At 42.4% G+C, this 27,325-nt stretch overlaps 3 protein-coding genes across 12 annotated transcripts; 2 read left to right on the forward strand and 1 right to left on the reverse strand.

The window, feature by feature from the left end:
- Positions 1 to 1,227: 1,227 nt before the first annotated feature.
- On the reverse strand, positions 1,228 to 11,759 carry zgc:63863 (uncharacterized protein LOC393372 homolog). Of its 9 annotated transcripts, none has more exons than XM_054764226.1 (10): positions 11,517 to 11,661; positions 11,314 to 11,391; positions 11,001 to 11,131; positions 10,840 to 10,920; positions 10,544 to 10,730; positions 10,379 to 10,480; positions 9,192 to 9,333; positions 8,811 to 8,995; positions 8,662 to 8,707; positions 1,228 to 8,279 (listed from the first exon to the last, which is right to left on the reverse strand). In XM_054764226.1, exons 4-10 carry the CDS (start codon positions 10,874 to 10,876, stop codon positions 7,953 to 7,955), a joined length of 1,026 nt encoding a protein of 341 aa, XP_054620201.1. In that variant the 5' UTR covers positions 10,877 to 10,920; positions 11,001 to 11,131; positions 11,314 to 11,391; positions 11,517 to 11,661; the 3' UTR covers positions 1,228 to 7,952. The 9 variants fall into 9 exon arrangements, with proteins under 9 accessions (XP_054620201.1, XP_054620192.1, XP_054620197.1 ...); XM_054764217.1 differs by having other exon boundaries at positions 1,232 to 8,279; positions 11,314 to 11,368; positions 11,517 to 11,759; XM_054764219.1 differs by having other exon boundaries at positions 1,233 to 8,199; positions 8,662 to 8,756; positions 11,314 to 11,368; positions 11,517 to 11,759.
- Positions 11,760 to 12,369: 610 nt separating this feature from the next.
- On the forward strand, positions 12,370 to 20,713 carry dgat1a (diacylglycerol O-acyltransferase 1a). 2 transcript variants are annotated; one of them, XM_054764215.1, is made up of 17 exons: positions 12,371 to 12,846; positions 13,242 to 13,329; positions 14,841 to 14,881; positions 14,964 to 15,049; positions 15,251 to 15,303; positions 16,919 to 17,024; positions 17,111 to 17,239; positions 17,306 to 17,380; positions 17,459 to 17,562; positions 17,626 to 17,664; positions 17,734 to 17,775; positions 17,840 to 17,884; positions 18,240 to 18,352; positions 18,428 to 18,493; positions 19,505 to 19,592; positions 19,659 to 19,721; positions 19,812 to 20,712. In XM_054764215.1, the coding sequence occupies exons 1-17, from the start codon at positions 12,578 to 12,580 to the stop codon at positions 19,956 to 19,958; spliced, it is 1,554 nt and encodes a 517-aa protein (XP_054620190.1). In that variant the 5' UTR covers positions 12,371 to 12,577; the 3' UTR covers positions 19,959 to 20,712. The 2 variants fall into 2 exon arrangements, with proteins under 2 accessions (XP_054620191.1, XP_054620190.1); XM_054764216.1 differs by lacking the exon at positions 17,840 to 17,884 and having other exon boundaries at positions 12,370 to 12,846; positions 19,812 to 20,713.
- A 3,898-nt stretch (positions 20,714 to 24,611) lies between these two features.
- LOC129173633 (G-protein coupled receptor 20) lies at positions 24,612 to 25,918 on the forward strand. Its single transcript, XM_054764688.1, has 4 exons — positions 24,612 to 24,773; positions 24,845 to 25,101; positions 25,163 to 25,295; positions 25,370 to 25,918. The coding sequence occupies exons 1-4, from the start codon at positions 24,612 to 24,614 to the stop codon at positions 25,916 to 25,918; spliced, it is 1,101 nt and encodes a 366-aa protein (XP_054620663.1).
- Positions 25,919 to 27,325: the final 1,407 nt, after the last annotated feature.

Here is a 27,325-nt window from a genome sequence, read left to right on the forward strand (position 1 = left end):
ATGCAAATCCCTCCCTCAGCTGGTCCACTCCACAGCAGCTCAGTGTAGCATGAAAAGACAAAAAAACCTTTTTTTAAAATCTAAATACATTAAAATCCCCCTTTGTCTTGCCGCATGTACACAATCAATAGTCATTACGCTCCGTGGATTGATCCAGATTCTTCACAACAACACAAAATGAATGTGTGGCATTCAAGCAGCGGCAGTCAGGAAGGAATGGAGGTCATTTAAAAAAAAAATAGACACTCCCTGGTGTAACTCTTCTACTCCTGAACTGCTGCACACAAAGGCGTGACAATTTGTCAAAACACCCCTACTGTGTTGCCGGTGCTATTATTTTTCTGACAAATATTAATATTATTAAACCCCTTGAGTCAGATTGACTTGAAATTTCTTACGCAGCTCTACAAAATAGCTACTGCAACTTTAGGGTGGATCACTATGAAATTCGGTACACATCTTCAGAGGACTGACAAGCACACGTGTGTAAAATGTGAAAAAGACTGGTTGTCATCAAACAATACATCTTACTTAGGTTAACTAATTGTCCATAACTCACAGACCAGAATGATTATAAAACTTGACAATATCTATGATATGTATGCTAGTATGCACCTTAAGTATTTTAAACAACCTATAAGGGGTGCTACAAATCATGTCATCAAACATTTAGGAGACTGTATGCTTCCCTTATTTTTCCCTAATGTGTTTACAAGGCAAACAGTGTCACAGTGGACGCAACTATGAGGCAGAACTAAAGATACTTATTTACTCTGTGGTTTGATGCGGATGTGGGAGTGATTGGCGGGTCAAGGCAGATGAGAAATTAGTTAAAAAGTAGATGAAAGGAGGAAAAATATGGAAAATGCAGACATCAAAAGTCATAGCACCACAAACCTCGATCACCGACCGGCAAACCACAACCCTGCTGTGATGAATTTAATGCGGGTGGTTATTCTCCATCTATCACAAACTGCATGGAGACCTGTTTCTAACAATGTGGTTGCCACATTATTAAATGAAGCGGCTCTACGAGGAGATGCATCAAATCAAGTGTGTACATTCCTCCCAAGCACAAGCAGAGTTTTGTCGGTTTTCATTAACAAACGGCAGATATGCATTAAGATAGATGGCGGAAAAGCATCTTAAGCTGATAAGTCAATTCCAACTCGGGCGTGAGACTGAAAATTCCGAGTGATGTCACGTCAGGGATTGTGACAGCGTAATCAAGCGCTTATAGCGCAATTTACGGTCATGTGAGCTTTGCGTCACACAAGCACACAATCCTGTTAATGGAGACTGCTTTGCATTTTTTTCCCCGTTGTGACCATGGATCACAAGGCTGCCGGGTCCTCAAGTCTTGTCAGGAGAGACCGCGACTAAACCAAGACAGATATAACGTGGGAAATCTTTACGTTGTGAAGCAAACATTATTCGTTTTGCACTCTGGCTGAATGCGACTTATAAAGGCAGTGCTGATGAGCCAAGAGGCTTTGCTTGATCACCGGGTGCTTTGACCACCTTTAAACTCTTTGCCAGACGTTGTCTTTGATGAATTTCTACTTGTGCTGTCTCCCATGTCTGGCGGTGCTCCACTGTGGTCAGCCGCTTCATCTTAATGATGTGTGTTGCTCCTTTTTAAGAGTTTTTAAAAGAGCGAGTCTCTCATCTTCACGCCTTTGCCGTCTGTACAGATGGAACATGCTCACCTTTTTTCAGGGAGGAAACTGCATGCAAACGAAGGAGTTGGAAATCTGTGCAGTCCAAGGAAGTTGGGTGGTGCCTGGGGCCGGGGGTATACTTTCAGTTTGTATCCCTGTAGAGGAACGTAGATTCAAACGTACATCAAACACAAATACAAACCCCCTCCAGCTGTCTGGTCTATGGCTCAAACTATTAAATATATGAAGAGCAATACATTTTATTTACCACATTTTCTCATATGCAGGGAGCAACTGGCTACAATCAAACATAAGGTTCGGCTTTACAGATGTCACGGCTTGCATGCAAACGAAGGAGTTGGAAATCTGTGCAGTCCAAGGAAGTTGGGTGGTGCCTGGGGGCGGGGGTATACTTTCAGTTTGTATCCCTGTAGAGGAACGTAGATTCAAACGTACATCAAACACAAATACAAACCCCCTCCAGCTGTCTGGTCTATGGCTCAAACTATTAAATATATGAAGAGCAATACATTTTATTTACCACATTTTCTCATATGCAGGGAGCAACTGGCTACAATCAAACATAAGGTTCGGCTTTACAGATGTCACGGCTTGCGGTAAAGACGTCTTACAGGATATATCAGATGTCAAAGTAAAGGTTAGGAAGGACGACGTAGGGTTTTTGTCTGATGGAAAAAGTTAACATATCAAGCCCAGGTGAAATGTTTTTTTGACAATTTAGGAGGAAGTCATACAAGATTAAAACTGGGCTATTTTCCAGCAACATCAGTGTCATTGTTTCATTGCTAGCCTCTTGCACAGGCACAAAACCACTCTCCAAGCAAGCTGCTGCGACACCCTGCACAAATATGGCGGACATGCTGTGCAGAAAATGAAGCAGCCTGCCACAAACATGCTAGATTTTGTTAAACACTATTGGCGTGCAGTCCATGGGTTAACATGTGGGTAAATTGTTTTAATGGAATGGATGAACAATAAGAGCTTTTCAACCCAGAAATGTGCTACATGGATGATTTTTAGTGGCAAATCCTACCAATTTCTCCTGAGTACATGTTTCGTCAACGTGACAAACGTATAACACACCAGCAAGTCCATTCTGGTTGTAATTAAACTGCAACTGCGTGTCTGCACTGCTTCATTCTCCACACACACACACAATGACAGTTGCATTAGAATGAATGACAATCTCCCAGCCAATCACTTTGTGGCTTTATGGATCATTTGTCAGGCCGACCATTAGACTGCCAACTTCTTGACATTTACCAACAAATTCATATTTCTTACATACACACACACATACCCACGCACGCACACACACATGTGCTCGCAAACACATTCCAAGTATACCCAGGCAAGATACACATGGAACGCTTGTTGACATTTTGCAAACGCGCATTTTTCTGCAAGGTGTTTTTCCAAATGAAGGACACGAGCTGGAGCCCATGTGACTTAAGACAGATTGATGTGTCCCGGCTGTAAAAAAAAAAAAAAAAAAAAAACATCCAAAGATGTGCTTCTCCGCAGAAAGCTCAACACGGACGGATCCAATTGAAGCTTAAAAATGAACTCGCCATCTCAGGCTGGGCGCCATGGGTGTATTAGCGGACGGGGAGATGAGCGAAACACTGACAGCGAGTCAGTGAGAGATTAACAAGACGTCATCACAATGTCGCCGTGACACTTTTTAATATAGTCAGAGCGAGGAAACTTTTGCAGATGTGTGAAATCAGTCAGCAAAATAGTACATATGGAGGCTCTATTTTTGGACTCAACAGCATGTTCCATGTTTTTGTTTTGACATAAATGACACATCGATCAACTCCGGGAGTGTAAATTAGTAGTGTGTGGTGAGGAGGAGGGAAAAAACGTGCAAAATCCTCAGAGCTTGTCAAAAGTCAAGATTGTCTGTTTGGGAGCTGCTGAATTTTTGATGACAGTTGGAGCGACACGTCCAAATTCCTTTGGCGTCCATGGAAACAGAGGTGAGGTCCAGGGTGAGGGTTGGTATCGGTAGGACCCAGGGGGCCAAGAGTACAAGAGGTCACTCCCTCGTGTCCACGTTGCAGAGAAGGCTGCCACACGCTAAAAGCATGAGCAGTAAGTATAAAGGGTATGCGTAGGACAGCATGACCACGACCTTGCTTTCAGCCTAATGAGGCCCGGGGGTTATCAGAGATTCATAATATGACACTGCGCCGGACGCTGGCAAAGTTTAAATGAAAAGTTTCACACCTGCTGCACAGTGACTGTGGATGCCAAAGACTAATTGGAGGTGGGACTCGTGGATGTAAGAGTGCTTTGACATCTCTGTTGTCTCTAACACCAATTACGGGGATATTTCATTGGGAAGACTTAGTCAAACTAGTGTGCTTCCATGGAGAGTCACAAAAATTTTGTTGGATTTTGTTCCAATGTAGTGGAATTTCTCAAAGGAATTTAGTACAAGTCATAACATAGTGCAATTACTCACTATAAAAAAGGAATACTGTGCAATTCCCCCCAAAAAACACAAAGTGTAAAATTGGAGGGGATAACATTTTTGTTGTTTTTAAACAACTATATTATATTTGTTTGGGTCAAATATTACACAACTACACTGGAGTGTGGGGTTTGGGTGTTTGCCAGAAAACGGCAAATTGTGTCTGAACTTCATGTACATTTTGTGAGCAAATTCTCAAGCTGCAGATGAGAAGACAGGAAGGTTTCTGCTTGACGGAGACTCGCTGATCAAGTGCTGGCACGCGCATGCAGATGTTGAGCAGATGCAGAGCACAAGGCAGGCTAGCAAGCCGCAGAGTCGCATCAGCATGCAGGGGCGCGCTGCACACGTGTTGCCTTGCAAAGCACTTTGCGACATGTTCTCTGATCCATGACAGAGTGAAGGGCTGAGTGGGAGGGAAAGCAGAAAAAAAAATTGTGCAGACAATAAAAGCTTGGGTGAAGCCAGGCTTCCTTCAAGAGAGAGAAAAGTTGTAACGTGCTATGATTACGTTTCATCCAAAAGGCTATTGTACCCAGCGGTGGCACATGAGAGCATGAAAGATTATCAAGTGTGCCACACGAAATTATCCACTTTCATTATCCATTTTCACTTAATTGGTCCGAAAATGATTATCTTTGTCAATCTATCTATACAGTGATGAACAGTGGCAGGCTGTTCCACAGGATGACAGAAGTTACATAATTAACCTGTTGTCATTGATACAACAGAAAAAGCCATGACAGGTTTGGTGGTGTGCCGTGAAATTAGTTTCATGTCAAGTATGTGACTTGGCTCAATAAAGGAAACACCAATATTTTGAATGGAAATGACATTTGTGGCGCCCCCTTTTGGTTGTGCTCCAAATGCTTTGGAAGACATGCTAGCATACATTTAATACAGATATGCTTAAAGTTCTATAATCATGAGGCAAATGGCCAATGACTTACTAAGGCATTTTGCTTGGTGGGGGCCATGTTTTTACCGATCTTTCTCAAATTTTACACACGTGCTTGTCAGTCCCCTCGATGTGTGTAACAATTTTGTTGGCAATTCGGCTGAACACCTTTACTTTACAGTGAGTGCTTTTTAGAACCGTGGGGTGTCCTAATTTTTCAAATGACTGTACGCCGTTACACAACAGTGGAGTGGAGTCTAGGTGCTCCTATTGGCGGCATACGAGTTGCGTGAGTTTGTCATGAGAGACAAAAAAAAAAACATACATATGTAAACAGGCAGACCCCTGGAGCAGCTGTTGTTCCTGGCGAGCCCTGTGCCCAAAACACACACACACACACACACACACACACACACACAGCACCTCTACGTGAACTATGAAGTGCACACATGCAACGCAAACACATGCTTGCAGAATTTGTGAGGTAGCTAGAATCAAAGCTAGCATGTGAAATATCAGTGCTGTTTAGGGCGCCAACAAGTAGCCAGTGTGTGTTTGTTTTTGTGTGTGTGTGTGTGTGTGTGTGCGTGTGAGAGAGAACGTCCAGACACCTTGAGGCTGTGCGTTCACGTTGGGGCTACATCTGCTTTCGCCACCTCCTCTCTAGCTCATCTCCATGCAGGAGGGGGGTTGTGCTGTTGGGACGACCTCAGCTACCCCTTGGCCGCCGCAAACACATCCACCTGATGCCTATCTACTAACTTCCTGACATTTTGCCATCCCCCAAACCCCCCTCCAGCCTTGTAGTGCTTGTCGCCGTCAAGGGGGTTGACAGACAGATGCTCCAACCGCCCCCCCCACGCACCAACAACTGACCTAAATTCTCAGGGGGACGTCAGTTGAGTCTACAGAGACAACATCTGTACGATTGCACAAAAAGAGGAGGTTAATTTCGTATTTAATTGTGCACGACTACAGTCGGCCTTCTTTAAATTGCTCCAGCTGCTTTTTTTTGGATTAATCATCACTGACAGTTTGATATTTTAATTTATTTGCAATATAATCATTAAACAGATGTATGATAACAAATGCTGTTGACTATAATGGCTCATACCGCATCAACCTTCTTTGTTAGCAACAACCATAAATAGGATTTTACATATTAAAAACAGAATAGACCAGAATACAATTATTTTAATTGGTTTGATTCACTGTGTGTCAGATAAATAGTGCAGGTGTTTGTTGCAGATGTGTGTGAGGGAGAACGAGGAGTGCGTGCCAAGAGCAGGAATTTAAATCCTCATTAAGATCTGGCATCAGCACCACTTCTTAGTTTAAATCAGGTGTCTTGACAACATGTCCATCTCACATCTAAACTATACTTAAAAGCACTGTGATACATGTAAAGGCTTACTGAGTAGCAAAAAGAGTATTTTTGTAATTGAGAAAGCAGCTGTAGGGCAGACATAATTTACATTTCTGTGACATAAACTAAAAACAAACACCGTTTACATGAACGCCATGCGCATGTCCGTTAAGCTTGTTGACAATTTACTTACCACAGTGACCAAGACATTATTATGGCTCACTGCAACAAGATCCCTTCAATAGCCAGATTGTTGCAATTAAAATAAATACGAGAGCATCGAGGTACACAAAAAAGGTACACACATACACACACACAAACTGGCTAACTGATCACGGACCAGCAAACAGGCACTGATTTATCGACAGTCTAATTAAAAAGTGATGAACAATAAAAGTCTCAGTTCTACTGTGAGCCTCTTAACTAGCCAAGTAATAAGAGTGACAGATCCACTGGATTGTTAATTACTCAGCTCAGCAACCCTGCTCTGATTGCCTCAGGCAGCCCTGGAGACGTGCACGCTGAGGCCAAACTAACCTTTTAACCTTCTCGTTTTGTCCTCTGTCTTTTGTTTTGTTTTTGCTCCCCCTGTGTGTTTGTTTTGATGAGCTGCACTTAAAACACGGTGCAAGTTCACACATTTCACTGCGACTTTAAATCAACGCGGCTTGCAGCTGACACATGCTCGCCATTAGCCTGATGAGAGGGATAAGACGGGGCAGGGCTGCGCTGCACTGCAACTCCAGCAAAGTTGTGCTAACAGATGCAGCTGGGCTGCGAGCTCGTAAAAAGCAGATAAATATTTCACACATGCTGCAGATAGCGCCAACGTAATTCTTTGCCTTGTCTGTATTATTAATAATCCATTCTTAGGTTCTGAAATGCCACAATTATTTTCTAATAATGATTTCCGACAGGTAGAGGACTTGAAGTTTCTTTTTCTACACAAAAAAAATCAATTTCTTCCATTAAATTTGGTAAAAACAGTGAGTTCAACAAATGTTTCTGTGACATGTGAAGCAAAAGGATATTGAATAAATGGGTGCATGTCTGCATAACCCTGCACAGGTGTGCATTTTTCAGCTGAAAAACCTAACTACAGAGGGGCTGTCACACGCGTCCAAGAACTGAATGCTTGTGATTGCTATATGCTTGTACACACCTTGCTAACACCTGTGGAAATACACGGTGCCTACCTTTTCGTCATCTTCTGCTCTCCACCTCTGCCAACAACAGGAAGCTTGGAGCTCTTAAATAATTTCTCTTATCGCTTTGGCCAGCGGCATTTTTTGGCTTCCAGATACAGCTGCAGATATCACAAGTGCACCAGAACAACTAAACTAAAATATGTATTTTTAATACACGCACACGTGCATAACAACAGAAGCCTAAAGCTGAACAATGCCAACGGCAGTGTGACACTGTAACCTGGATGTAAAGCATCCCATGGGTCACGCTTTGTCCCACTGAGCTGCTACTTAAATTAACTTCCTTCCATTTTATTAACTTCCCTCTCAGATACTAGCTTCAAGTCCTAACACGAGAACGTGAGCCTGTGTGCCCTTTAAAGACCCTACGACAAACCCGACGCCGCATCAGAAGAGCTGCAGCAACATGTCGGGTCCCCAGTCCAAGGCGGTCTGAGCCACGGCGAGCACGGCTGCCCCCAGCGTCGCCGACAGCCCCCACACGGCCATCTTCACCATCTTGCTCCCCTTCCCCCAACGCTGGCCTCCGTCCCGGGACAAAGCCACTTCCAGGCCCGAGTGACGAGCTGCTACGAGCACAGAACAAGGGTGGGGAGGAGGAGGAAGGTTGGTAAATGACAATTGGGGTGGGTCGGTCGGATGGGGGCTTTAAGGTTGCAAGATGCATTTTGTGGGGGTGGAGGGAGGTGACAATTATCGAGGGGCCAAGGAATATTTGAAATGGGAAGGAGGAAAGATGACATTTTTTAGCCACTTGGGGACATTCATGAACAGATATCGTTACGTAAGGATGGGGGGGATGCTGCAAAATTTAGATTCCCAGACATTGAAGTACCTAGTGGGAATAATGCACCTTTTTGTTCTTTTATTTAAATTTGCACTTGATGGGAGGTGCTGCAGCTTTTGTTTACTTGTTATTGATTGGCCCAGGGGGGGTTTGTGTGTGAGCCAACAGCGTTTGTTCTAAAATTAAACTCCTGCTTATGCTCTCTGACAATAATTACTGAGACTTGTGTGGCTGTTTTTACCTCGTCTGGAGGACATGGTGAGGCGCTGGAGTACAGAGTCCGGTCTCTGGTGAAGCGTCGAGAGTTGAAACGTCTTGAAGGTACTCATGGACTGGCTGGAGAATAACACATAAAAGGCGGCCTCATGCAGGGGTTCAAACATTCCTCACCTTTTACGAGATCGCAGCTCCGCCCTCCTGGCCAGCAAGGAGGGAGGGAAGCGGTCGAACAGCTCCTGCGACTGGCCGATGATGAGCTCATAAGGGAGGTCCTGGGGGATGTGAGAGAGGAGGAGGTGCACCATGGCCATGTCACATTCAGTCTGCTTCACCTCCTTCTCCCTGTGCAACACAATCTGTTGAATCGGAGGAAGAAGAGGAGGAAGTTTCATCCCTGAAGCTGCTCACTGAGGTCAGACATGAATCACATTCAACATATTAGACATTAGAGTGAGTCAGTCAATGGAGGAAACATAAACTCCATTCTACATATCATTTAACAAACCGCTTTGCTTGTATTCCCACATGCACAAGTCACTTTGATGGGATTACCGTAGCAGCGAGGTAAATGGGCATCATGGGGTGAGAGGCCAAGAAGAAGTCGTAGAGCCTCAGCGTCTGTTTGAACTCTGAGAGGACATGTCCATACCAGGTGATGAGCCAGGACAGCGCAAAGATGGTCCCCACCTCCGCTCTTAAGAGAAAACACTAATTATTTGTGCCGTGGTTGTCTGCAAACACCTAGAGGAAAAACGGTGACACAAATGGTGGATTCCTGTCTAAACCAACAGTACACTGAACTTGTTTTACTGTGCAGCTTCCAGGTCAGCACTTGAACGCCCTCTAGCGGTGATCACGCACACTACGTTGATGGTTTTGGCTAGGACAGGGGTGCTGATATTTTTTCAGTCTATATTTCTAAATATGAGTATTTATCTACGTTGTACATGTATATCAGGGGTGCACACACTTTTTCAGCATGCAAGTTACAAGTAGGTATGCTCTCTTACTAGAAAACAGAGAACATACATATAAACTCTAACCGGTAAACATTGAAACTACGATACTAATGATTATCATTTCACATTCACAGTTTAAAAGTTTCCAGGTAAGTAGTTGATATCATACAATTGGTCACATTTCAATTCGATACGGCCATAAAGATTTAATTACAGATAATTCCTTAATTGTTGTGTATATAACCTGAGTAGTACAGGTATGTCAGGCAAAATAGCTACATAGCATTCATTCGGCATACAGTTTATGTATTACGTCCAGTTAGCATTTGCAATCAAACATTACAGATATACAAGAAATGAAAATTATTATATAAAAAGACAATACAGCCAAAGCCAAGGCAACATATTAAAAAGATTTCAGTGATGGGCACATTCTCCAATTCATCATGAAACAATAGTCGAACAGGCGGCAATGTAGAAAACACATCTCTATATTGGAGTTCAGGACATGAAGCAAAGCCATCAAACAATTCACTTTTTTTTTGTACATAACTAGCCGTTCCACATGAACAGATCAGATAACTTTTGTTATGGATACAGGCATCTTACCGCTGAGTTAGTTTATTCGTAATCACAATAATAAAGATGAAAGTTGAATCTACAAAGTGACATTTATACAATCGACCCACACTAGCGTCACGATCGACCGGTAGCTCGTAATCAACTTCATGGCCACCCCTGGTCTGGAAGTAGTGGGGGGTTTTTTACGAGAACTTGTACCTGATCATGAAGTCATGAAGCTCTTTGTCCACTTCTTCCAATAATGGCATCAGGTAATTTAAAATATGTTTGGTGCTGTCCATTGTAGGATCCATGAAATCCCTAGAAAGACATAGTAATGTAAGGATAAGTGTTAGAAAAAAACACACATAGTAAATCTCATACCTGAGGTGATATTTGGATAAGGTGTGCAGCATTGCGATAGTCATCCGCTCCCCGACGACCAGCAGCAGCGTGACGGCCATGTCGTGGTAGCCCTGGTAGTAGTTGAGCTGCGGGTTGCATCTTAAAACCTCCAGTATGATGCCAATGAGCTGTTCTTGCAGAACGGCTCTTTCTGAAGACAGCATACCTGAGAGATGAAACGAGACTGAAATCAAGATGTTATCTGACGTGGGTAGACATTTCTGGATCGGTCCAATGCTGATTTTTTTTCAGTGAAACATGACAGTAGACAAGACCTTTAGGGAAGCGTTTCATGGATCTCCTGACATCCATGACGACCTGGTTGTAGTCCTTATGGTTCTCCTGTCCATCTCTTCCTACAATGTATTGTTAAGAGAATTCTTGTATTATGCGGGACATTATTTTAAATCTGTCCCTAACTCAGTGAAGTACTAACCAGGCTTATATGGTAGTTCATATACATTGATGTTAAGTAGTTTGGGCCACACTTTTCTCCGCAATTCATCTGTGAGCAGTCCCCCTTTACTGGCAGCGGCCCTCCTAAGGGTCTCAATGTCCACCGGATCACTGTAAAAGGTTTGGAAAGGATACAGTACATTGCTCTTAAGCTGTAGCTAGATATACAAAACTGACAGGTATTTAGGTATGTTTTATAAAGTGGCTTTAACCTTTAACAAGTATAGCTGTATGCGTGTTTTTTGCTAGTTTACAAATGTTGCCTGATGAGCTAACCACATCATAATATTCACCTGCTCAAAGCCTGATGGATCTCAGCCAACTTCTGTTTCCTCCCACAGTTGACATCTGTGGAGGGAAAAGATCAGACACTGCCACGTAGGCAACACTAGCAAACATAAATTACACTTGAATGAGATAAAATGTAGTATTTAACACACAAGGGAATGCAATGGGTTCAATTTAAGCTGAGAAAACACAAAGCTTTGTGTTTTACCTTGCTTGCTAGCTAAACAGTTGGTTGACTTTCCTCTCTCGACAGGTCCATTTACCCCAACTCCTACGCTATTATGTTTCTTCCGTTTGAGCTTTTTCATTCCCTATTAAATATTCTTGTCACACGAAAATGTCTTCCGTTATTTCATGGACAATAAAGCGAATTAAACTTGTAAAATCTTTCATTACAACTAGTTCTAAGTCATTACCAGACAGCTGAGAACGATCATGGGTCAACTTAGCTAACGCCAAGCTACAATGCTACGCTACGATTGGTCAAAAAGTGAACATGACTAAAACGTCGAAGGTGATTGGCTGATAGACAGCGCAGGTCTCAAGCAAACTTGACAGTGACAGTTCTTTTAAGTCTCTTTCAGCGGCTATACAAGATCACAATTATTATAGTACTGACTGACACAAAACATTATTTGCTCACCTAAATTAAAAAAAATGTAAATTTGTAATTCCAGAGACGCTTCATTTACTGAATTATTCACCCACTTTCTATTTAAATTCGCTACTGACATCTAGTGGTGAAGTGAAAATTTACAACCACGTGAAATTGGAAAACAAAAAAATCAAGGCAATTTTAGTAAATTTTAAACGAATGTGCCTCTCTGAGTAATATCTCAGAATAGATATAATTAAAATTGGCGTCTTCAGATTTAACTTATGTAGCATTATATATTTACCTATTTGAACAATGGGGCGTCAGAGGTATTGATAAGGTGGTTAAGTGCAGTTTCCAATAACCGAATGATTCATTTTTTAACGACCATAACAACAAATCATGTTTTTAGTGACCAAGTGACGTAACAGAAAACGAAGGGAACGCCACCCGGAAGATTTCATGCTCTACTGTTTCGCGGGGGGATATCAGATGACATCTGGCAACCCGTCAGATCATAATTGCACCTTGAGCTTAGCAGCCGCGATGAAACGCCTCCTACAAGTTCCGGCAGGGACACGGCGCTTGTAACCGTGTCCCGCATGCCCTCCGGGTACACTGGGAAGCAAAGGACATGTCCAGCCGGTGAACACTGCCTGATCGAATCCGCTTGAATGAGCGACAGAGCCGAGATGAGAGGGCCCACAGCCCGCCAAAGACGGACGACTATTTCTGGGGGCGGTGGTGTGAAGCAGCAAGCCAACGGGGCCAAGTGGCACCATGCTGGTGTGGAGAAACCTCCTCCGTGTCCCACAAAAAAGAAAACGGACGAGGCGTCCAGGCATGTTAACAACGGGAAGGCGGACAAGGAGAAAGGACAGCAGCCCACTGACAACCAGAGGAAATCAAGAAGTCCATTGGACGAAATCAGTGAGGGACTCAGGTAACCTTTGAGGACACCTGTCACGATCGTACATTCCTGTTTACACTTACTCACACTAAGTTCGTTTCCTATACAGAGGACAGTTTTTTCAGATTATATAACTATTTTTAAAAATCTGTGTTTGTAATCTTGTAAATTAATAAAGTCTTTTTACAATACAATTTTACTTGAACGCAGCAGGGAAAATCACTTGCATTGAGAAAAAGTGCCGTACAAGCAAATATCTGAGAGGCAGATTTCTTACAAACATGCACACTTTCACTGTCACAAAATGTATTTACCCCCCCCCCCTTTTTTTAACATGTTTTGTCATGTTGAAGGCCATGTTTGACCCCAATGTTTTGCCATGCCCGTGACTCATGCACTACAATGGCACACGTCTGTTTTTCTTGTAGCTGTCATGTCCTACAGGAGTCTCTTCTGAGCTCAGCCAGTGGCTATAGTAACTACAGAGGAATCCTCAACTGGTGTGTTGTCATGCTGGTAAGTGCAACCCAAAATGTGAGGTCCACTGTGGCCTGTAGTACGGGAGTATTGATAATGTGCTTTTTTTTGTTGTATTAAAAAACATTTGACAGTATACTAGGTCCCCAACTTACGAACACCCGACTAGCGAACATTCGTGGATACGAACACAAGCCGACTGGTCTATATTTTATTTTATTTTGCCTTGTAGTCGCTCAATCAGTATTTATACTGCTACTGTACATGCTTGACCAGTAGAGGGCACTGTGCCACTGCTAATGGGACCAACAGAGGCAGCATTAGAGCTAATGGGACCAACAGAGGAAGAGTTACACGCTGGGGAGATAAAGCTAAATTATACAACCCGGACAGAGCGTGTGATTAAAGTTTATGAAGAGTTAATAGGCCTGCTTAATTCTACACCACCCACAGAACACTACCTCTTTTAGAGGAGTCTAACGACGACGACCATTTGTCCTTTTTTTCAATAACTCCTCCTCCAACTCCACCACGACGTATGCTCGGCCACTCCTCTTCAAAGGTAAATAACATTTATCATTACGTATTATTATATCACTTTTATTATTGTTTTTTTCATTAATTATCCTCTTTTAATATTACTACTGCATCCAAACTCATATTTACATACATACACATATACTGTATATGCATACACGTACATGTAGTACCTATATCATTGGTAATATTACCGTTTCCCCTACTTAAGAACAATTCGACATAAGAACGGTCGTCTGGAACCAATTGTGTTCGTAAGTTGGGGACCTAGTGTACTGTAGAGACACGGTGCATGGACGTGACAATTGTGCTCTCTTTATAGGCATGCATACCAGTCAACCTTGATCCCAAAATAAAACACCCTCGGCCCATAAATAGAATCAAGAGTGCATAAAGTAGTAATCTCACACACTTTCCACACAAGTATTTATTTTTTTTTACATATTTCTATTACTATTGCCATATAATAGGCCTTACGACATGACAAAAAAAGATGTTGGGAGTTATTTCCTTATTGATAGACAGTATAAAATGTGTTTACACAACCCATCTTCTGCGGTAGACACACCTACTTGGCACATACTGTCCACAGATACTATTCTGACTAGAAATGATTTTAAAAAGGGCAAGCAAAAATGCCCGGAATGAATGTTTTTGCTAATCATGGTGGATACCGCGCATTTATATTGTTGTTGCCCACTTGCTAAAGTTTAGTTAAGCATAGGTCACTTAATTTGCACTTAAGTTGCATCACAGCTGATTACTGGACAAGCCTGAAAAATGATCACACACACGCACATGCACACACCCCTGCCTCTTTATCTTAACTCTCAGACCTAATTCATCAGAAACCATAAAGGTTTATCTAAAATATGTTGTTGTCCCACCTACTCCTGGAGGAGCTTCATTACCAATGCTTGCGATGATGCCGCACCTTGACCGTTTTTATTGCGCAACATAACCATTAATATATTTTTTTTAGTATGAAAAGTAATCCTTGCCTCCTTTTTCAGGTGCTTAGTAATGCCCGCCTCTTCCTGGAGAACATTATAAAGTGAGTGTGCATTTTTATTTTACATTTATTTCAATGTACTGTACACCTGAGTTTAAATAGGTCACATTTAATGCTGGTGCAGGTACGGCATCCTTGTAGACCCAATCCAGGTGGTGTCTCTCTTCCTGAAGGACCCTTACAGCTGGCCTGCTGCTTGCCTCATCATTGGTATGACACATTATTGTTTTATTGTATTATATAGTGCTTGAATTTGACTTTGTTTGGCATAACCCCACTTATGTACTATCTATTCAAAGTCAAGAATAGACCTGGTTCAAGTCCAAACAACTATCTGTGTCAAGTAATAAACTCAAGGTATTCCTGTCAAAGTTCACATCTGTTGTTCCCTCTTTGTTCTTGTTGTTTCAGTGTCCAATGTGTTCATATTAGCAGCATTGTACATTGAGAGACGTCTAGCTGTGGTGAGCCCATCCAAATATTATATTATAGCAAAGTAGTAGCTTAAAAAGACTGCGTGTGTCTTATGGGGAAGTTGCATTACAGTAGTCTCGTTTATCCCGGTTAATTGGTTGCAGACCCGAGTGAATTTCTGCAAAGTAGGATTCCTTATTTATAAATGGAATATTTTCATAGTTATGTCATAGAAAACCTGTTTTACGACCTTCTAAATACATTATTTAACACTATTAGAGCCATCCAGACGTGAAATAATACCCATATATTCACCTTTATATTCACATTACCCAATATAGTAGATATAATCAGACAAAATAAGCCTTTAAGACAGTTTACTTGTAGGGGAGGTTACGATTATGATAAATAACTGTCAGTATTTCTGTCTAATAGTAAATATGTTGATAGTTGTTACATACCTGGTGGTATCTCTGGACTTGTGTGATTCCAATCATCCCAGTAGTTTCTTCCATTTTCTACTAAATGTACAATTTCTGTCTGCACAGCTAGTTCATTGAATACACAAAAGTCACAAAGGCGTTGGACGTGATATTTGTGTCGGGGTTATGAGATCAGTTACATCATCGCGTCGTATGAAAGAGTTGAAAGATGTGTATGAGCTTTGTTGGCTAACATTGCTGTCATGTGGCGTTTACATTTTAGCAGCATATTTTCAATTGAGTCTTAACATGTACAGTAAACGTCCACAAGCTCCAAGTACAGAAATGATCCACGGCCAAAAACACCATGAAACAAATTCAACGGGAAAATGCTGCATATGCCAAACGCCAGCCCCAAAAATAATTACATGAGAGTAATGATGCAAGTTCACGGAACATTTGCCAGTTGCAGCGTTTGTTTGATGGGCGTTGTTTTTGGTTTTGGATCCTTTGTCTTGTGTTTGGAATGTTTGGTTGTCGGACACTGTTGTTTTAAAAGATAGAAACACTGTGGAATCCACAGTACAGTATGTCTGTGTTCTACATTTACATCTACAACTAGGGTGGTGTGTCACAAGATCTCACAAGATTAAAATCTGACAAAATCTCGTCTCGTGGGCACTAGGATTGGGTCGATTAATAATTAATCACACAATAAATAACAATGAACTTGATAATTTTGCCGGCCTCAATATATCGCCATGCGAATGTGTGTCCATTTTCCTCGTCTCTCGCCTCCAAACAGGCTGGAAGACTTCCATGTGTTTGTTCCATAGAACAACAGCATGAACGGAGTGAGCACTTTTGTCAGTCATACAGTCTCTTTGTCTCAGTGGGTGGAGGCGGGGCTGCTAGCATACACACAGTGCAAAAGAGTGTAGCTTCATGAGGACCGATGCACGGTAACATAGTTGAATTTAAATTAGTAGATTGCAATATATTGTCTGACCTTTTTTTTTTTTTCATTGTACTTTTCTTAAAAGTAAAGTTAAAATCTCGTCTCGGAGACCCAATCTCGCGTATCATCTCGTCTCGTGACACCCCTAATCTACGGTGTAGTTGTATTGTTCTACTTGTGCCACAGCGCCCCTTGTGGCCACATGTGCACATTAACAACACTGATAGCAACACTACCACTGCAAATGTGTGACATTTTTGTTGCTGTGTTGTGTGTGTCCTGTAGGGAACCGTGTCCGAAACGACCGGATGGATTTTTCACATATTTAACTTGGCCTCGCTGTTGATTTTTCCCTCTGCAACTATTCTCACTGTAACCTCCGTTACCCCTGGTAGGTAGTTAGCTAGCGCATGCAATATATGCATGAAAAACAGATTTTTTTCCCAACTGATGCTTATATATATGTTTGTGCGTCAGTGGGTGGCATCCTGTCCTTGGGAATCTACACCGTGCTGTTCCTGAAGCTGTACTCCTACCAAGACACCAACAGGTGGTGCCGTGAGATCAGACAAGCCAAAGCCAAGAAGCTGACTCGCTCCTACTCCTGTTAGTGTTTTGTAAGCAAGTGCATGCGAGTAAAGTTTGACATTGAAAATGTTTTTGCATTTGCAGGTCCATCTGTGGCGCAGTCCAATGGCTCAGCAGTGCACACTCATGTCTCCTACCCAGGGAACCTCACCCACAGAGGTGCCAAGGCAACGCTCTTCCTTCATTGATAAGAGTTTTATTGATGGTGGAAAATTCCTGGATCTTCTTTTTCCTCAGACATGTACTACTTTGTGTTCGCCCCGACACTCTGCTACCAGCTCAACTTCCCCAGGTCGCCACGGATACGCAAGAGGTTCCTAGTAAGAAGGCTCTTTGAGATGGTGAGAGACAGAATTGATTTGATTCAAAACGTGCAGTTTTAAATGCGCTTCCTCTCCTCGTAGCTCTTCTTCATGCAGCTGCTAGTGGGGTTAATCCAGCAGGTAACGTAATCACAAACATAATATACACAATAATACCCGCCACTAATGCCATGTTCACGTGTCAAACAGTGGATGGTTCCGACCATACAGAACTCCATGAAGCCATTCCAGGTAGCGTAGACGCATGTCTGCCGTTTCATATTACAGCCATGCCAATTGTGTGTCTTTCTGACAGGAAATGGATTTTTCTAGAATGGTGGAACGTCTGCTCAAGCTGGCTGTGGGTGTCACCATGCGTTCAGGGACACGCCGGACATGACGACGCATCTAAACACTTATCTCCTCTGCGCCTTCATCTTTCTCCCCCTTTCCTTCTTGTCTCATCTCCTGCTTCGTCATCCTCATCATTTCTTTGCCTACTTTCTCTTCCTCCCTCCTCCACCGCCTCTTCTCCTCGTTCCTCTGTCTGCCTTTTTCCTTACTTCCCTCCTGCTCTCTCTTCTCTCTTCCTCCTCCTCAACTTTTCATATCTACTTTGTCTCCTCTTGGCTCCTTACCTACCTACTGCTTTTCCTGCCACCCTCCTCCCCTCATTTCCTTGCATTCTTCCTCTTCTCCCTTCCTCCTCCTCTCAGGTTCCCAACCATCTGATCTGGTTGATATTCTTCTACTGGTTTTTCCACTCGTCCATGAACTTTGTGGCTGAGCTGCTGCAGTTTGGGGACAGAGAGTTCTACAGGGACTGGTGGTGAGTTCAGGCGACAAACAGTAGATTGCATTTACTTACATGCAGTAACATGGTGCGTCGTCATCCTTGGTGCAGGAACTCTGAGACCGTCATTTACTTTTGGGCCAACTGGAACATCCCGGTTCACAAGTGGTGTCTGAGGTAAGCAGCCACAGCTGACTTGACTTGATCGCCAAGGACAGGCTTTTATTATTTTAGAATTATTCATCTCACAACAGGCACAATAATAAGTAAATAATAATAATCATCATCATCATCATCATAATAACACGAGTTATTGTTGTGGCCGTACTCCAGCTAAAACTCAACTCTGAATCTTCGATGTCACTTCCTGTCCACAACGTCCCAAATATAGTACATTTATTGAAACACACACGAGCTCGAGTCTTATTTATGTCTTAAATGGCGTATTTTCTCTGATTATATCTACGATGTTGGGTCGTAGGAGTGTAAAGGTGACTATAGGGGTGTTATTTCATGTCTAGAGCGCTCTAATAATGCTAATATTAACATATCTAATAAAATCACATTTAGAAAGTCAAACAGGTGTTCTATGCTCTATGAAAATATTCCGTTTGTTAATATTGAATACTACTTTGCGGACATTCACTTATCGCGGTCGGGCCGCAATAAATGAGGCATTACTGTATGGCAGGGGTGTCCATAGTGTGGCCCGGGGGCCATTTGCGGCCCGCAGCTTTTTTTTTTTTTTTTTTTTATTGGCCCACGGTACATTATAGAAATAAAATTAAACCAAAATAAAGCAGCAAAATGTAAAGAGAAGAAGCTGAAATGTTGATACTACTAACTAATAATGGTCTTTTTGTGGGGGTTTCTTAGCCTTTTTACCAAGTAAAAACCTACAAATATCAACATGGCCCCCCGAATCCTTTGATTTTCAGCATGCAGCTCTCGTTGGAAAAAGTTTGGACATCCTTGCTGTATAGTATATAATGACATGACACTTTCAGAGAAGCATGCATTTAACAATACAGTTCTGTATGTGTGAATCTAATGTTTTTATTTGTTGTATTTTTTAAATTCATGATAATATTAATGAATTATAATAGCACACTTCATTTAAAATAATTGAGTACCTTAAAAAAGTTGTACATAAGGGCAATGTATTGTTTATTATAATGTGTGTTGTAGACATTTCTATAAGCCCATGTTAAGGAGGGGCGTCAACAAGTTTCTGGCTCAAACTGCCGTCTTCCTGGTGTCCGCCTTCTTTCACGAGGTAAGCGTCACGTTAAAAGCCTTTTTATGTTGTGTGTGGATGATTAATGTCCGCTCTGCTCTTCAGTATTTAGTGAGCGTCCCTCTGAAGATGTTCCGCCTGTGGGCCTTCATGGGCATGATGGCTCAGGTAAACCCCTCACATCATGAAACACATTCTCTGCTTTTCTTGCGCACACCACATCTCACCTTCCTTTTCTTTTTTTGCGACCCCCGCCAGGTTCCCCTCGCTTGGTTCGTGGGTCGCTTCCTGAAGGGCATCTACGGCAACGCGGCCGTGTGGATGTCGCTCATCATCGGGCAGCCGGTGGCCGTGTTGATGTACGTGCACGACTACTACGTCATGCATCACGGCAACAGCACGTAGCCCTGCGGAGACATTTCAAAGACAAGTTGAAACGACTCGAACGGAGCCTTGCTCGGACCACGGTTGCTGAGAAGGCTGCAAAATGGCCAAAGATAAGAAAAATGGAGACTGAAGAAGACATCTAATCGGCAAATGAGCTTTTTCCTACCTTCACAACCACAAAACAATGCAATCATGCTATATTATGTGCGTGGTTATGACTTTATTTTGTGTATTTGTTTATGACTACTGCAATAACGTGCCAACCCAATGAACTGAACCCATTTTGCCATTGAATGCTTTTGCACTTTAAAGAGATGCATGCTCTTGAATGTTCTCTTTCGGTTGTGTTTTTGCCATCGAGATATGTCGAGTCTTCTTTTTGCTTCCAAATTGAGACCAACTCTCCTTTAATACCAAACATTTCAGGGAACGTCAGTGCGAAATAAAGCACCATTTGTCACTGAAGCTGTGCTGAAATTCCTTCGTAATTCGAGAAAAAGTGCCTGCTCTTAAAAACAGGCCAAATGCTTTTGATGAAATCATCTGTCCTGAGTAAATTTGGATGTTATCAGTGCACTAATGTAGCCAAATGTGAGTAAAGTTATTTTATAAGCTCTACTGTATATCTATTTGTAAAAAATCAATTTAAAAAAATGTAGCTTAAACTGCCTTTTAACATGTGTTTTAAATGTTTAATGAAGAAATAATGTACTACTCATGCAAATATGTGTGGTTTAATACATTTTATGAAAATTCCGATCTGTTTTTTGGGACTGATGTGCTTTTTTTTCCCCCCTCCCACCTTTGAAAAGGCCACATTTCAATCCAACAAGTGTCTTATTAACAGAAATGTTTCCTTTCCATAAACTAAAGTGGTTGAATAGTCTGCGCGGAATGAAATATGAAACACTTGAAAGGACGGTCCTGGTGTCTTGTGAGTGTAAAATCATACTGTAAGTAAGCGCTTCGTGGGCCTGTCGCTATGGAAACGTGTTTAGAATTCCTCCGCCTGTTTGGCTCTATTATTCCTCGCCGAGTGCTCTGTTTACACCAAGAGGTGGAACACTTGCAGAGGACGGGACCACCCCAGAAGAAACTTCAAATTAACTTGAAGAATTTGACACACCCGTACTGACTAATGTTTATTTTTTCAAACTTTTTTTTAGATTTTATACGCATGTTTTCATTCATTTGGCGTGAAACACACCAAATTATTATTATTTTTAAATTTACATCCATTAATTTTCTATGCTGCTTCAGGGTCACAGAAAAGCTGAAGCCTATCACACCTTAATGCAGGTAAATGGATGTGTTTTATTTGATTGTATTTTTATTGTATTTTCCATCCATTCCTTGTCTATGTTGCTTATGTTGTTTGGGGTCACGACAAAGCTGGAGCCTGTCCCAGCCCACTTCTGGTCAAAAGGCTGCATTTCCATTTTATTTTATTTTGTTTACATTGCAACTTATCCTGTCACCAGCTGGGGTCTGTCCCAGCTGACTGTGGGCTAAAGACTATACAGTCTTCCCTCGTTTATCGCGGTGAATTGGTTCCAGACCCGACAGCACTGAGTGGATTTCCACAAACTAGGATTCAAAGTTAATAAATGGAAATTTGTTGTAGTTACAGCATGGAAAACCTGTTTGTGACTTTTTAAATACAATCTTTACCGTTATCAGAGTCCTGTAGACTTGAAATAACGCCCCTATAGTCACCGTTACACTCCTATTATTCTTTGTTTACAACACATTGATCAACTGTAATGCGCAGGAGACGTGATCACTTCAAGGACACGAGACGGCCGTGGCCGCTAGCCTCCAATTTGTTAACTGTATTCTAAAAAATAAGAAAGGGTTTAAAACTGAGTGGGAAGGGCAAAGAAGCCAAAAACGTACCACTTCCACACTGAACGGGAGGAGAACTTTTCACTCTATCATGTCGGACACGCCATGGCTGAATCCATGCAGTGTGATGATAAGTTAATGTCATGTCTCAGTAATGGAACATTACTGACGCCTAGTGGCCAGAACACTACATATACCTTTGTCTTTCAATATTTTTTGACTAATAGTACGGCAGAGTCATGTCAACCAAGACACCCCCACAGCATCCAGGGCCTTAAGAGATTGGAGAGCCCACCGTGGAGTCCCCAGGCACTGCTTAATCACCGGAATATTCATAAATGGCGTCAACAGTGTACTGCTTGCCCCTCCCGAGACGGCGGATGGTGGTCCAAAGCTAGCTCAAGCTAAAGGCTATGTTTTTGCCAGCGTTTATGTGTTTGCGTTTGTGTTCCAAATGACTTGAAAAGTTGTGACCGGATTTGGATGAAATTTTCTGGAATTGTCGGAAATGGGATATGGAAGAACTGATTACATTTTGGGAGTGATCCAGACCACTGTCTGGATTCAGGAACTTTTTGAAAGGATTCTACAAAATATCAAAGACTGATCCAAAAAATGTAGGATTATTATTTTGGTGCGAATCACAATATGGGATGGGGGGGGACTATGGCGCTTGGCGGAGGCCTGCTCTCTCCGAGTGCTTCTCCAGTTTAATTTAATTGAACTTTTATATCCGGTATTTTCCATCCATCTAATTTATATTCCACTTATTATTATTACTATTATTATTATTATTATTATTATTATTATTGTTATTCCTCTATTTGGGGTCGCGGGGAAGCTAAGCTGGAATCTATCAAAGGCTTGGCTGTATTTGACCTTACCTTCCATTGCCTTAACTACAGCTTGGGAAGGGAAAAGGAGGGAGTGGGAGGTGTGTATGAATATTCCATCTTCACGAGAGCTCAGCAGTGTGACTGCATGCTTCACATCCCATCTGAGTAATCCTTCTCTGTCTTCTGTCAGGTAAGGTACACAAACTGATTTTTTTGCGTGTTTTCTGTACACTTTTGTATATTTTAAGACTAACTGTGCACTCCCTGGCCACCTTATTAGGTGCTGAGGGTTTGCACAATTCATTAAATGCAGAAATAGTAATGCTCAACATGTTAATATGTTTATTACTGTTGTTTGCCTCTCTCGTGCAACTAAATAAGGCAATGAACTGCAGTGCAGGACCAGGTTAGGTACTTTTATTAGTGATAACTTAGGCGAGAGGAAAGCAACTTGTCCTGCTCTTTTTGGCGACAGAAAAACCTTTGACTTTTATTGCCCTATTTATAGTCTGCGGCATTTCAAAGATGCCAAAATCTGAACACATTCGAGACAAAGCAAAGCTCCTACAAACAGGATGTGCCGCTCGGATCATATTTAAGTCATGTCAGCAGTGTGACGGATGGAGGTTCTTATTCCGAGTACTGTACGCGGTGTTTAAAGTAACACACAAGGTACTTGATGTTGTTTAAAGTGTCACATCCTTCCAGACAGCACGTGAAGATTGATGAGCGCCATGTTTATACTTCCCAGAATTCCTCACTCTGGATTATCTCCCGCTGGCACTGACCACCTTTCAAACAACAGAGGTCATTCTTCAGTCACGTACTTTTTGGCATCGTCACAATGATCATGTCGATGTATGAACGGGCGCTCGAGTTGTGCTGTTCTACCATGAACCACTGGGGGCGCTATTGGCACTAAATTGCCGTTTAAATCCAATGAATATTGATTATACAGTATAATTTTAATATAAAGGCAAAGATAAGGGAAGGTTGGTGATTTACATGCATATAAGTAATAAAATTTATAATAATAATAATAATAATAATAATAATAATAATAATAATAATAATAATAATAATAATAAATTGTGACTTATTTGAAAATTATTATTATGCATTATTATTGGTAGTAGTTATTTTAGTATTATTATTATTAGTTGTATTTCTTTCAGTATCATTTTTCTTTTTTCACTTATTTTAATTATTTTTGTAGGGTTTAGGACTATTCTTGCATTTTAAAAGGTACAAATTTTGGTTCCTTGCTCTACATCGTGCTGAAAATTATTTTTAATGCTTTCTTATTATCATCATACAGACATTTTGTGCCCCATTCTACCATTTCTATTAAAAATATCATGCAGAACCAACTTTAGGGGAACTAATTTTGGCCTTGCCCATTAAAGCACTAAAATTCAACTTTTCAGTACTTTTTTTTAGATTTGTGTGATTCTTTTGCGCGATTATCTTATAATTTCTTCATTATTCTTATATATTTTTAAGATTACATTTTTTGTGATTCTCTTATTATTTATTTTGTCATTATCATTATCATATCTATTTTTGGCTCAGAGAAGTGAGCTCCATTCTTAAAATGTACCAAATGCTCGATAAATTGTTTTTTTTAAGTGTTTACATTACATTTGTCACGCTATTATTTTATATATTTATCCATCCATTTTCTATACCGCTTCTTCCTCATTAGGGTCGCGGGATATATTTATTGCTATTATTATTATTATTATTATTATAGCACTGTATGGTTCCTTGCCTGATAAAGTGTTGAAATTGTCCAATACTGTATTTTTTAAAAACTTTTTTAACTTTTATTTTATCATTATAATAAAAAAAGATGATTTGTTATTTTATTTGTCCTTAGTATCATGTACTGTACATATTTGTACTGCAACAAGTGAACTCCATTGTAAAAGGTACTAAATATGGTTCCAAGCCTGCTAGCTAAAGTGTTTGCCTCATCAGTTTCCTCCCTATGGATCTCCTGCTTGATACCGCCGCCACCCCTCCCTCAGAGACCCTTGTGACCTCTGACCCTGCTAACTGCAGCGGGTGGGGGGGGCCCTACCTGCACAAGTTAGCTCACCTGGACGTGCAGCTGTACCACGACTTCTACGCCGTGTGGGTCTCCCTCATGGTGAGGCGATGTAAAAAAAAGGAGCAAAGAAAGACATTTGCATGTATTTGCATAACGATCTGACCTCACAGGCGTGCAACAGCGTGATGCTCGTGCTGGGCGTGGTCCTCAACAGCCTGGCTCTGTACGTCTTCTGCGGCCCCCACCACTCGCAGTCGGCGTCGGTGGTCTACACGGTGAATTTAGCCGTGGCCGACCTGCTGGTGGCGCTGTCGCTGCCCGCCCGCATCGCCCTGTACCACAGCGGCGGACGGTGCGAGGCCTGCGCTTACGTGCACGCCTTCAGCTACTTTGTCAACATGTACTGCAGCATCCTCTTCCTCACCAGGTGGGTGGTGCCTCGCTCCATCTCGCTCATCCATCCTCCTTCATGGTTGTCTTCATGGCAGCATCTGCATTGACCGCTACCTGGCTGTGGTGCACGCTTCAAGCACGCTGCATCCATGGAGGAGCACAGGTGCAGCCAGGTGTGTCAGTGTGGCGGTGTGGACGCTAGCGGTGGTGGTCACCTACTCTTTCCAGGTCAGCACACACACACACACACACACACACACACACACATCAATAAATTACAATAAATGTTAACCCTGTTATAGACAACTGCGCTAGAGTTGAGCACCTCCTGCGTCCTCCTTCCTGCCCTCTTGTACCTCACCATCCTGGAGTTCCTGCTCCCCTTGCTGGCCGTGGTGGGCTTCACCCTGCGTGTGGCCTGCTTCCTCTCATCCAGCGGGGGTTTGATGGCCCACCAGCACAGCAGAGCGAGAAGGGCGCGCGCTGTCAAGCTGCTGACCGCCGTCCTCCTCGTCTTCACCGTCTGCTTCACGCCCTTCCACGTCCGCCAGGTTCTGGTGTACTCCGGCGTCCACGTAGGAGCGGAGGGTCACCCCGGCACGGGTCACGTGCTGGCTTACCACGTCACCGTGACGCTGAGCAGCCTGAACAGCTGCCTGGATCCGGTGGTTTACTGCCTGGTGACGGACAGCTTCAAGAGGGTGTGGAGAACGCGCAGAAGAGGAGGGGAGGCGGGGCTTAACAAGAGCACCGGCACGGCTTTGGCGATGGCTCACAGGGTGGCCACGCTTACGCTGACCAGAGCGCCCACGTCCGCTGCCATCATGGAACAGAAACATGGACACAAGTGATGGAAGGAGAAGATCATCTGTCTGCTGGGAAGCGGCCTCCTGCTGTCTTTGACAAGCTTCTTCCACACCAAACTCATCCGAGCATGTGCAGTGCACTGAAGAATTCATTTAAAGCGGTCTGTCTCAAAATGCCATTCAAACAGAACAAGTTCATCCGCTAGGGGGCAGTGTTATACCTTGCATTACCTTTTACTATGTGGACAAAAGTTTGGGACAGCTGGCTTTTACACCTGCAGGTAGGGGGGCCACCAGGAATTCTAGGTCCCATTAACTAAATCACATTGTGCCCCTCCTTTTTATTTCTTACAAAATTTTTTTGGAATTATCCTCACTTTTCCCCCTATACGGCGCCCCTGCCTACAGGAAGCGCAAAATGAAAGACGTTCATGTTGAGTTGTTGTTTCATGGACTTGCTCTTCCACACCAAACTCATTAAGTCACGTGTCTCAATACTTTTGTCCACGTAGTAGTGTATGTTGTGTATTGGTCAGAAGTAGGAAGACATAATGGCGCATGTTCCAAGTTGATCCACTAGAGGGCAGTGGAGTGTATCTTGTGCTACCATATACTGTAAAGAGAAAAGTATCGGGACACCTGGCCATTGCATTTACAGGAAGTGAAAAACGGGAGAAAATACGTCGAGGCTTGTTCTTCCATCCCAAACTCATCCAAGTGTACCGCTTTGTGCACTAAGCGGTCTGTCTCAATACTTTTGCCCATACAGTCTGCATTCGAGTGGCGCTAATTCCCAGATGGTCCACGAGAGGGCAGTAGTGTATAAAGCAGGGGTCACCAACGTGGTAGCCCCCCACGACCACATGAGGTGCCCGCAAGCCTGCTTTTCATTCAGGTGTTCAGTTAATAATGAAAGAACAGTAGAAAGAAATGCATTCTGAAATACAAAATGTGAGTTGTGGACACCAGCATTTTGTTCATGTTCTGGTAAAACAAGCATATTCGCTTTGTGTGGGCTTAAAATAAGCTCTGAAAATAAATGTTACAAAAATGAGAAGCTCTTGACCATTTTCATTTTGTAAAAGTAGCTCTCACAAGGGAAAACATCGGTGACCCCTGGTATAAAGTACATGAGTCAACGCCACCACACACTTTAAAAGTATTGGGACAGCTGGCTATTACACTAAGGAAGTGAAAAATGGAAAATATGTTGGAGGGATTCTTCTTCCACACCGCACTGCGCACTGCTCTCAAGGAGGCTATAAACCACATGGAAGCCACCTCATGTACTGACCTTAAGGACGCTAAAGGCCCCAGGGAAGAAAATAGAGCATTATGCAATGATATCAACATTCTACAGGATGATATCAAGGCACTATTAAAGGATAATGCTGCCTTTCGCACCTACCTTGAGGAAGTAAAAGAAGCAAAGGAGAATATCAAGGAGCAAAT

Source organism: Dunckerocampus dactyliophorus, chromosome 20, assembly GCF_027744805.1.
Source record: "Dunckerocampus dactyliophorus isolate RoL2022-P2 chromosome 20, RoL_Ddac_1.1, whole genome shotgun sequence".
Classification (NCBI taxonomy): Eukaryota; Metazoa; Chordata; class Actinopteri; order Syngnathiformes; family Syngnathidae; genus Dunckerocampus; species Dunckerocampus dactyliophorus.

Excerpts from the sequence above, each read along its gene's own strand:
- zgc:63863 (XM_054764217.1), bottom strand. The coding sequence starts at position 11,616 with ATGAAAAAGCTCAAACGGAAGAAACATAATAGCGTAGGAGTTGGGGTA. Across the intron at positions 11,369-11,516 it reads CTGTTTAGCTAGCAAGCAAG|ATGTCAACTGTGGGAGGAAA; the intron begins GTAAAACACAAA and ends TTCCCTCCACAG. Across the intron at positions 10,481-10,543 it reads TTATCCAAATATCACCTCAG|GGATTTCATGGATCCTACAA; the intron begins GTATGAGATTTA and ends ATGTCTTTCTAG.
- dgat1a (XM_054764215.1), top strand. The coding sequence starts at position 12,578 with ATGAGCGACAGAGCCGAGATGAGAGGGCCCACAGCCCGCCAAAGACGG. Across the intron at positions 17,776-17,839 it reads ACTCCATGAAGCCATTCCAG|GAAATGGATTTTTCTAGAAT; the intron begins GTAGCGTAGACG and ends TCTTTCTGACAG. Across the intron at positions 18,494-19,504 it reads GTTCACAAGTGGTGTCTGAG|ACATTTCTATAAGCCCATGT; the intron begins GTAAGCAGCCAC and ends TGTGTGTTGTAG.
- LOC129173633 (XM_054764688.1), top strand. The coding sequence starts at position 24,612 with ATGGATCTCCTGCTTGATACCGCCGCCACCCCTCCCTCAGAGACCCTT. Across the intron at positions 24,774-24,844 it reads CCGTGTGGGTCTCCCTCATG|GCGTGCAACAGCGTGATGCT; the intron begins GTGAGGCGATGT and ends CTGACCTCACAG. Across the intron at positions 25,296-25,369 it reads TGGTCACCTACTCTTTCCAG|ACAACTGCGCTAGAGTTGAG; the intron begins GTCAGCACACAC and ends ACCCTGTTATAG.